This window comes from Vigna radiata, chromosome 8 (assembly GCF_000741045.1).
Source record: "Vigna radiata var. radiata cultivar VC1973A chromosome 8, Vradiata_ver6, whole genome shotgun sequence".
In the NCBI taxonomy this organism is placed as follows: Eukaryota; Viridiplantae; Streptophyta; class Magnoliopsida; order Fabales; family Fabaceae; genus Vigna; species Vigna radiata.
The window spans coordinates 27,310,944-27,322,935 of NC_028358.1; the positions used below are offsets into that span (position 1 = coordinate 27,310,944).

Below are 11,992 nucleotides of genomic sequence, written 5' to 3' on the forward strand. Positions count from 1 at the left end.
CAGATGATACAGAATCTTTGACCAACAAAAGATTCTTTTTCCAAATTTAAAAATGAAACCCTATATATCTCACCTCCCTCAAATTATCTCTTTCGCTTCATTGCTACATACAATCTCTCCCGCTCTTCTCTTCCTATTTTCCTCCCTCCTCTTCTCTTTTTGTGGTGCATCTTCCATCGCGGCGCAATTGTCCTTTCGTCATCCTTCCTCAATCGCGTTCCTGCACTTGGTTTTTGTTTTGTGGCAACTATGTTTATAGTGTGGTGGTCTACGGTGGTGTTTGATTTCGTTTGCTATCACCATTGTTTTCTGCATTCTGGTCACATTTCTTGCTTTACTCATATAAATTACTTGGTTTCTACACTAATGCATGTATATTCCTTTGGATTGAATGTTAATGCAAGTATGTTTAGATTGGATTGCATGCATTAATATTGAAAATGTATGTAAATGTATGCATCTGTGATTGAATTCAAGTTTGTGGTACTCTTATTGGTGTAAAAAGAAGCTTACACGAAACCTCAACTGATGTTCGAATATCAGTAAAATGTTGAGGTCTCCCTGTAGTTCGAGTTTTGATTCTATTTTTTTTTTTTTTATTTTATGTTTTTTATTTTTATTTTTTTGTGTTTGTTATTATAATTTTAATTTCTTATTTTTTTATTTTATTTATGTATTATTTTTTGTATTTATATATTTAATTTTTTTTTAGAATTATATTTGAAATAATTTTTTATTATTTTATGAAATTAGAAATTTAATTTATTTTTGTGATTTCTATTTATAATATGTAAATATATATTTATTTATTTTAGAATAATTTTATTATGTTTTGTATAAATTGAAGAATTGATTTTTTTTTTTTTTATGTTTGGAAAAAGTATAATATTATGTTTTTATAGAGAAAATATGTTTTTTTAATGTTTTTTATATTATTTATTTAAATATTATTTATTATGTAATTATTTTTTTTTGTTTTTTTAACTTTTTTATTTATTTCTTATTTGATTTTTAATTTGTAATGTGTTTTATATTTTCTATTTATTTAAATATTATTTTTTATGTAATTATTTTTTGTTTTTCTTAACTCTTTTATTTATTTCTTCTTTTATTTTGAATTTGTAATGTTTTTATTTATTTATTTCAATATTATATATATATAAGGTTTTAATATAATTTATTTTTAATATATTTGGTTAACTAGAATGAGAGGTGCATCGGATGGGAGAGAAGCAATGTTTCAATTTTCGGGGTAACAGTCATGCGGGCAAGTCCACAGGCTTATGGGCTTGCAAGCCAGTATCAATACAGAGTGAACTAATATTTTTAGACTGCATTTTTAATGTGAGATGGATCTACGTATATTATTAGACTATATTGTTATTTAAGTAGAATCTTTGAAGATGGAATAGTTTACTCTAAATCTCAATTTATTATTTTTTCCTGTAACCAAAATCTTAGGAAGAAGGTGATAAGCATCGGAATCCTAGTTAAAAGAAATAAAAATGAAAATATTTTGGTTTTAATGAGAAGATAAAAATAATGAAGAAAGTAGGTATTAATTTATGTTTTTGAACATAAACAGAATATGCATTACATGGTTGTTGAACTGCTAGGTCATTCAGTTATTGGGGTGAATTGATTCGGGTTTGTGAACAAATCTTCATCCCAAAATAAAGATTCAAATCACAGTCATATAAATAAAAGAAAGATTATGATGCTGACTCAGAATAAAATTTGCTGTCCACTAAATCACCAACGTAAGGCATTACCTCAGCTCAATGGAAGAGTCCCCACGACTCAATGTTCCACTTTTCTATATAAACATATACTTATACATATATAAATGTTGAAAATTCTAAGTACCACACAAAGTTCCACATTAAATAGAAGTGAAAAAATATAACATTATATAAAAATAAAATATTTATTAATTTATTATTTAAAGATTTTGGATAGAAAATGATATTAATTTTTTATATAATTGAACTCATATTTTATCAGTGTTTATATTTTTTTATAAATCTCTTTCTTAATAGACCAAACAGTGATATTAAAATCAAGTTTGTCCTAAAAACTGACTAATAATCTTGTGATATGAATCTTTTATATAATTTAACTCATGTGTTAATAATATCTGTATATTGTCATCATCATTTGTTTCTGTGACGTAGTAACGTGAATTGAAGCCCTAAAATAATATACTTTCTCTACATATTGGCAGCTATTTCCCATAAACTTGGAAAGCTGAACATTTGGAATATACTGGCCAGCCAACATCGCACTTTCAGATTTTTATTTATTTTTCCGGCTCTTCTGTGTCACCCACAAAACACCAATTATATATATATATATATATATATATATATATATATATATATATATATATAATTTATTTATGCTAAGTTTGTAACACAATATACAATGAACTTTGTACATATATTATTAAATAATAATATAAAAAACTATACTAGGTTGAAGATGTTTTTGGTTCGTTTTAGTCACTCATTCCAAATCAAATATGAATATATAATTTATAACCGTCCGTTACTCAACGAGAATCATGTGACGCTTATCCTCTTAAAAATTAAACACGGTAAAAGGAAAGACAGACAGAGTGAGTGGAGGAAGAATAAATACGTAAGAAAGAGAGAAATAGAACTATTATTTCACTAATTAATAGTTACATTGTTTCTAGTTTTGTGACATGACAACAATGTCTGCATACTTAGTTGACTACTCACATACTTTTTTTTTAATACAATTAGATAATATATTAACTGATAATAATAGAGACTAGATTTATTGATGATTTATAGTTTTAATCATTTTATTTAATTTTAAAGATTAATTTAATTTGATTTTCAAGGACTAAAGTAATTGATATAATTTTAGAGATATTTCATATTTTTGTAAAATTTGGTTACCAATTTGATCAATTATTACAATTTCAACGTTTTATTCTAAATTTAAAGCAATTAGCCTAATATATTAGTAATTGTTATATGTGCAGAATTTGGTATTGAGTGCAGTTTGTGGGGAAACGAAGAGATAGAAAAAGGAATGGGGTATGGAATGCAATGCTTTTGTTTTGGGGTATAAAGTGTTGAAGAATCGCATACAAACAAAGCGAATTTCCCACATAACTTTATTAACCTATGGACAACGCAAAAAATCCCAAACTTAATATGCTTCCCTATTATAATGATTCTTATTTTTCTATCATCTTAACATCTACTCCAGTCTCTAAAATATATATATATATATATATATATATATATATATATATATATNNATATATATTATAAATTTCAATATTAATATTATCTTATAGTTCAAATAAAACTAAGTTAAGAATCTTTATCCAAACTCAAATTTTATAGATAAAAAATATAATTAAACACAGTGTGTGAATTTTTAAGTGTTAAAGAAATGAATTTTATATTTAACTCAATTTTAAAATTGATTTATAAAATGAAATTTACACATATTTATATATTATAAATTTATTTTATTTTTTGTTGATACGAGAGATCTTTAATAATTTATCTCATGTTTATATATATATATATATATATATATATATATATATATATATATTATAAATCTTGTATTGTATGGATCAATTGGTCTATATATCTACCGATCACCCAACTCCACAAAATATAAATTACCTTTTTTATTAGGAGGACAAAAACATACTTAAACAATATTGGGTAGTGATTAGGTCATGAATCTACACTAATCAAAGGTTCCTACAGAAACCTATAAATATATAGGTAAAGTAAAGAGGTATGTGATTGCATTTATTGAACATTTAAGACCTAATTATTATAATAGATCGAAAAGACAGAAGATTGAAGGACATTAAAATGACTAACTGAAAATAAGTAAGATCTGAAAGTGTGACTCTTAGCCTTACATACTGAAACAAATCTAAATATTAATTGGTGGTTTCATAATGGTCTAATGATATAGTGAGTAACACAATAGATAAACAATAAATCTTTCAATAATAAATGATACAATATTTCAAATAACAAATCATAAGAAATGAACTTTAAGAAATGAACTTCAAATTTAATTTCATTTTACAACACCAGTTTTATAAGATAAAATTTGCATTCAATTATATATTATAAATTTATTTTATCTTTTGATCAATAAAACCCATAAATAATAAAGTCTATATTCTTGAAACGTACGGTTTCAATTATATTAGTATTTTCAAATTTAAATTTTTATAATTTTATATTGTTTTTCTTCCAAAGACTTGCTAAACTAATTCCAAATAATTAAATTAAATTATTATAGAGAAAATATATTTATTCTGTGAAAAATTTTAAGTGCTAGTTAAAAATAAAGAGAGACCAGTAACGTAAAAAAAGAAATAACAACCATAAATTACATAAGTGGTAATCATCATTAAAAGCTACAAATTAATAATTTCTTTGTTATACTTAATTGTCACACATCATTTTAATAGAATCTGATGTTATATATTCTAATTTTAGGACACTAAGGAAACATGTCTCTTTTTTTCTTCTTTCCCACCTTCCACCGCCTTTATTCTATCCTTCTCTCTACTTTTCCACGGTCACTTAAAACTGCAAAAGATGATATTTTTAGGATTTAGTGACCTATTTTTTTTCTGCAATTGTAAGTACTTAGTTCATATAAGCTAGAAAGGCCTTCTAATTTCATATTCCTCATGATTTTAACACACTTGATGGACCTTTCAAATTGATTTAGTTCAAAGAAATATATATTTATATCTTTTTCAAATTTTTGAAAAGCAAAATACGATTATACAAGTGAGATTTAAGATGAATAAAACTATATTATTAAAAACATACTTTTTACTTATTGATGACGAAAACTTATGAAAAAGACACATTCTTATTAGTTTCGTCTATGATTTTTTTTTTTTTGTGTTGGAGTCACTTGCATGCATACGACCAACACAAAATATGTTATAGAGCAAGTTATCAATGGAATTTTTTTTATGGAAATTAAAGCATACATCTCTTTTTATAAAATGTTGAATATATAATTTTTTTATTAATAATTAGATTTTATTATGAGTCTAATCCACATAAGATAAGAAATGATATAATTTTTAACTCAAAATATTAAAATAATAAATTTATAAATCTTTTATATTATTTTACTTATACATTTTTACTCAATATAAGAAATCAATTCATATATATTTGGATTTTCATTACTATTTGTTTTAAGTGTGAGTCTTTAAATTTCTCCTAAAAAAACTTTCAATACAAAAATAACTTTTCTTACAACACAAGAATAAAATATGATTGCAACTCCAACCTAAAATCTTAAAATAATATATTTGTGGACTTTAAAAGCAGCTTCTATCACCAATTTGGTGGTCTGTAGGTCCTGTTAAGTCTCTTTCCAACGTGAGGTACTATTAAGGCATCTCGGTAAGCTGGGCTATTCAACCCTAAGGTAAGGGGAGCTAGAATTACTTCTTTAAATTTGTTTACATGAGGTGTATGTATGTTGAATTCTGACTGGGTATGCTGTTTGAAGTTGAATTTTTTACGTGCTTGAGCATATCGTGTTGTATGAGTTGAAATGTGCAAATCTGTGAAATGTGATGTGATGTTATGGGTGGTGTGAAGGAGTTGAATCTGCTGTAATTTATAAGGTTGGGAATGATTTGGAGTGTGAAATCTGTTATAACTTTAGTCAGGTAGAAAACTTGGTGATTTGGTAGTGTTTTAGGTCATTTTAGAGGAAATGAGGTAGTGAATTTGAGAGTTAAGGGTTCTGGGTATAATTGGGTTGTTGGAGTAGTCTTAGCAAGTGGATTGTGACTTGTTTGAGTCACTAAATTGGTCAAAATAGGTACAAAGTATTAGAATTGGGTTTGGGGTTCTCTAGTTTTTGAATTTGATGTTTGGAGTAAAATTTGAGTTGTAATGACTTTAGATGAGTAGTAGGAAGGTTTAGAAATATTTAGACAAGTCTAATTAAGTATATAACACAATCTACGAGGGGTAGAAGTTGGGAAAAGTAGTTAGAGTTGGTAAGTTTGGAGTGAGTTGCGTAATTTTGCAGATTTTGCTACTGTAGATTAGACAGACTCGCTGAGTATAATTAATAGTATATTTCATTATTGAAACTTGAAAATTCTTCTTATGTGAGTTATACCACTTATATGGATCAAAGAGAGATTAAGTAAAAAAAAAAGCGTAAAATTTATAAATTCTAACACAGAAGATTATTTCTTTAAAATGAAATAAAGAGTGTAAAATTAATTTTAATAAATAAATAATTGTTAGTGTAAGATTAGTGTCAAGAGTTTATTTAATATAAATAGAGTAGGCTTTGTTGATACTTTTAAACTCTATATAATGTTATCAGAGTTGATTAAACCGACTCCAATGGGACATAAAAAAAGTTAATTATTTTTATCCTTTTTTGATAAATAAATATATTTATATATTTGTGATAATAACAGTGAAAATGTAAAATTATTTTTATCCTTTTTTATAAATAAATATGTTTTTAGTGTGTTAGCTATATATTATGAATTTATATATATTTGTGGTAATAAGTGTAAATTATTTTTAACTTAAAAATTTAAATATAAAGATAACAAATCTACTTATAATTTATCTCTCTTGTACTTATCGTTTCTTTTTTTTCATTTACATCTTTCTCTGTAGATAGCTGAAATTGGTTTGGTAACAAAGTTATGACATTGAAAAATAAAATATGAAATATTATATTATGCTATTAGTTATATTATGGATCACATTAATTGACATCACCAACAATAAAAAATTTCGTTTATGCTTATCACTAAATTTTATCGACATAATAGAAAAATCGTAATAGTTATGAACGACAAATTTGTCTATAAAAATATATCAATATCATGATGAGGTTCTTCTTCTACTTCTCTTATTCTTTCTTTATTTTTTTTTTCAATTTTTCTTTTTCTGATCAAAGTTGTAGCCACCACAGTTTGTTAGAAGTGAGTTTTAGGTCAACGGGTAGAATAGAAACAGAATTGTCCACTTAGAACTCGTTAGGATAAACTTTAACCATGACTCCGATACCATATTAGAAGTGAGTTTTAGGTCTAACTCAATCCCACAAAACCGGCTTGTAAGGTGAGATTTTACACTTCACTTATATATTATAATTTGGTCTTATTTCTAGTCGATATGGGACTTCCAACAATTATTATCGTCACCATTGATGAATTTTCTTTCCCCTTTTCTTCCTTCTCCTTCTCCCCTCCACTGTTGAAGTCATTTTATTATCATTGTCACACCGTTGAAGTCATAAAACCACCATCACCATCGACATCGTCGAACTCATCTTCTTTTCCTCCTCTTTCCTTCCACCTTTTTCTCGTTCTTCTTCTTCTACTCATTCTCTTATTTTTCTTAAATATCTATAATTAATTTATAAACATATTTCATTAAATATATAATGAAAAATTTAGTATCATTTATAAAAAAAAAAATTGTCGATAATAATAATAAGAATAATAAATTACCTATGAATTTTATTGAGAAATATCTTTCATTGATTATTCAAATTTAAATTTTATCTTATAGATAAACTTCGTCAATAAATATTGTTTTACTATTAGATTTATTTCGATCAATAAAATTTTTTTGATAATTAAAAAATTTCTTGTAATGAATGTTGTGTAAATAAATATTATGATTTAATTTAAAACAATATTATTTTTATATAACTTTTAACAATAATTAAATCATTACCTCCGCAGATTTTCTAGCAACATTATTCCATGCTGGAAATGATTCTTTACCTTTCTTTTTAAGTATGCATGTAACGAATTCTCTCTCAATAATATTCATTTTCTTTTCTCTATTTTTTGCTTTTTGATTGCATTCTGCACACGCGTGGAGGACAATGTGGGATCTGATAATTTTTTTAAAGGTTTGCATTTATAACATGTTGACTTTTTCTTTAATCTATGAGTTTTTATAAAAATCCACATTTTAATTAATATTTTATTTAATAGTAAGCATAAAAGTATGTTTAACGTATAAATATATTACATTATTTTTATTAGTATAATCCAATGAAGATATTTTATGAGATGTAGATAACTGAGTACAATCTTTATAATAAAAATTCTTTAAGGTCATAGACTATACAATTTATTTGGAAAAATTGAAGGATTAAAAACTTTTTTTAAAAAAAAAATTTAAAGATAAATAAGGTATCCTAAATTTGGTGAACTAGAAGTATATTTAAGTCCACATTAACATACATACACTTGTTTCCTTTTTTTTCCTATCAAATTACACATCTTTATCGCATTCTTGTAATTACTTTTTTTCTTTTTATTTTTGGAAAATTCATAATATTATATAAAAAGTTATTTATTGTTTGTAGTAAAGAACATATTTAATTTTTCAAAGTGGTAGTGTATGACTTAAATGTTATTGACTTTTAACATAAGCTTAAGGACTTATTTTATAAATTATAAACGAAAATATTTAAATCAAATGATGAATGAATATTTTATTATTTATAAATTCTAAAATTTAGATATTTTATAAACCAAATTTTGTCTTCATTTATTACTTGTTTAAATATAAAATATGTAACTTTTCGTTTGAGTTTTGAAGTAATTTTTATCATTTTTTTTTCAATCAAAGTACACAAATCAGAAGACAACAAAGAATAAGACAATATGATTTCATCATATTTATTTTTGGCAAGATTTTTCTTCTTACGTTCTTAATTTTCACAGTTTTCTTGTTGTACGGATGAATTTTTTAGCTTACATGTGAGAATAGAGTTGAATAATAAATTAATTAGCAAATAATTAAAATGTTGATTTTTTGTTAAAGTGATATTGTTAGTTGTATAATAAAGAAAATAAAATTGATAAAAGGTGTTCAATATAAAAGAAAAAGGGTTTATAAGTTTGCCGTGTGATAAGAAGAGAGAGATAAAAGAAAAAAAATGCACAATAAATATAGACAAAATCAAACAGTCCATTAATCATTTTCTTAAAACAAAAATTTATTATTTGTATTTTATATAATATACATATGATTTATTTTATATTTTGACAAGAATATAGGACAAAAATAAGTGATATTTTAAGTGTATTATATTATATTAAAAAAACTGATCCATTTTTACTAAAAGCTCAGTATATTATTTTATAGTTCAGTTTTTAAAAACTGAACTTATAACAGTTTCGTTCTGTTAACATATCTACTCTTTTCTCTGTTCTAATTTATGTGTAACTATCTTGTTAAGAAAACGTTATTTAATAATAAAATATTAATAAAAGAAACTGTTCACATAAAAATTTAATAATTAATTTTTTAAGATAAAATTTTTTTATCACAAATTTTTATCAATAAACATATATTATTTTTTAAATAATATTATTTTAAGTAATAAAAATAAAATATATTTTTTTAAAATTTAATTTTATTAAATGATTAGGTAATAGAAATCATAAAAGAAAAAAAGACTATATAAAAAAAGTAATACGTTAAATATATTATATTCTTTAGCATATTATTAAATAATTATATTGTAAATTATAAATAAAATTATAAATAAAATATTTCATTTGCAAATAGATAGAAGTAAATAACAATATATGTCCTAAATATTTCAAAATTTATTTCTCTAAAAATTTTATTTTATGACTAATTATGCAATTTTGATTATTACTTCATTTAAGGTTTGAATTTTTTGTATCTGATAATAATAAAAAAAAGAAAACCATCTCGCATCTGTTTTCCAAACATTTTTTTTATAGTTTAATTGGTAGTAATTTTTTACTTAATTTGTTCCATAGTTTTACAAATAGAATGTCTAACGCAATAAATTAATTATTCCTATGCCAAGCCTATATAATGTATACACTTGATAAATAACTTTATATAAATATTACACAATCTTGCAACTTGAATCATAAAGTTTCGGCAAAATAATATATATGTAATTTACAATATAATATATCCCATCCTAGCATTTATAATATTATTTTCTTGTAGAGTAATTATTAAGAATGATTTTTTCACTAAAAAACATACGATTATAGAAGTATAAATAAAATAAAAAATAATATCAAATAATTAAAAAATTAATTTGTAAGACACTTATGAATAAAATAAAATAAATATTAAAATAAATTTCTATTAAAAAATGTATTGTTATATTATTAAGTTTAAAAATTAGTACAATTTAGTTTAAAATTAGTATAGTTAGTAGTTCAATTAAGTTTATATTGTAATTTAGTATAATTTAGTATAGTTCAGTTTAGTAATAAAACAAAAAACAATTCAGTTTGTCTGAACTATTTTATAGTTCAATTTATTTTAGACAAATTGATTTTTAATTCAGTATAAATTTTAATAGTACAATGTAATTCGGTTTTATTTGACCACTCTAAATAACAGGAGAGTGAATATCAACCCTGCATGTGAAGTGATGATGGATGAGTTCACATGAGGATAGAGTAACCATGAGAGAATACATAACTGATGTGGTCACGTAGCAGATTGAGACAGACATACAACAGTGGGTTTTAAGATATATGCTATTTTTGATGCACACAGATATCTTACCTCAGAATATTTTCTTTACAAGGAAAAAGTGGACAATCAAGTGTTTGCAGTTATTTTCATGTTACGAGGATGGATGACTTGAAGGTTACTGAATAATAATGGTTACTGCTTATAGATTGTAGAAAGAGCGAAAAATAAAGGAGGGAGATTTTTCTGAGATCCATAAAGGTCTGCAACTTTTTAGATATGCTTTTCAGATTACCACACTTATCTCATCATCTCTCATTTAATTCTTAGATAACCAGACTTTCCCAAGTTTGGAAATAACAGTACGTGCCTCTATGTATATATAAACTTTGAACAACATAATTTACTTGGACAATAGAACTATAAATAAAACATCATTAAGAATAATTATAACATTACATTTAAATTTATAGCTAATAAAATGCTAGAAATGAACTACTTGCAACACATGGATCGATCGTATCCAATATTAGGCTTAGTAGTTACTATACTCTGGTCTTGATGATTGGAGCCATATATATATATATATATATATATATATATATATATATATATATATATATATATATATATATATATATATATATATATATATATATATATANTATATATATATATATATATATATATATATATATATATATATATATATATATATATATATATATATATATATATATATATATATATATATAGTGGATGTTTATTCTTGAAATGAAGGTGTTAATTTGCATGTGCAGTCGTCTTTAAGATAAAGATCGATATGGTTTGAGCATTTTAGTGAGTGAACCACTAAGATGGAGGGACATGACCTCATTGGTGGAGCCGACAAGCGTGCCTCCGATGAAGACCGCCGGAACAGGTGCTGAACAACCCAACCTAGTTAAAGCTTTCTCCATTTCCTTGCCTTCAGGGTCTTTGTCAATTTCATGGACCACAGGGTCCACTTGAAGTTCTTGGAACAGAATGTTGACTGCATAGCAGAGGCAACAAGAGCTCTTGGTGAAAACCACCACACCCCTTTCTGCAGACAACCTGATAACCTTTTCCATCGAGAGACAAAAGGTAAAAAGACAGGAAAATTTTGAGAGTACAGAGAGAGATGTTGAAAATCTTAATGAGATGAAATCCGAAATGGTTGATTGAAATAAGGTGGTATGGTAGAGTATTTATAGGAAGAGGGTGTGGTATGGTATGTTTGAAGAAAGAAGTTTGAAAAGAAAGATCAGGTCGTGGTTTTCTTAGATGCCCAAAGCGACTGTGGTGTAACTTTAGACTGAACAAGTTGGAAGATATCATTTACATGCATATGCCTTCTCAATTAGTAGACAGGCTATGACAGCATAACCATATAATGTGAAGACTTTCTCAGCACAGCAAAGGCAGGTGCATATAATATCTTCCTGCGA

The 11,992-nt window shown here is 24.8% G+C and overlaps 1 protein-coding gene across 1 annotated transcript; it reads right to left on the minus strand.

The window, feature by feature from the left end:
• Positions 1–11,276: 11,276 nt before the first annotated feature.
• On the minus strand, positions 11,277–11,858 carry LOC106771709 (glutaredoxin-C13). The gene has a single exon (XM_014657713.2). The coding sequence runs from the start codon at positions 11,633–11,635 to the stop codon at positions 11,330–11,332; it is 306 nt and encodes a 101-aa protein (XP_014513199.1). The 5' UTR covers positions 11,636–11,858; the 3' UTR covers positions 11,277–11,329.
• Between the last annotated feature and the right edge of the window lie 134 nt (positions 11,859–11,992).

What these genes read in the sequence shown, in the direction of transcription:
- LOC106771709 (XM_014657713.2), bottom strand. Translation starts at nt 11,635, where the DNA reads ATGGAAAAGGTTATCAGGTTGTCTGCAGAAAGGGGTGTGGTGGTTTTC.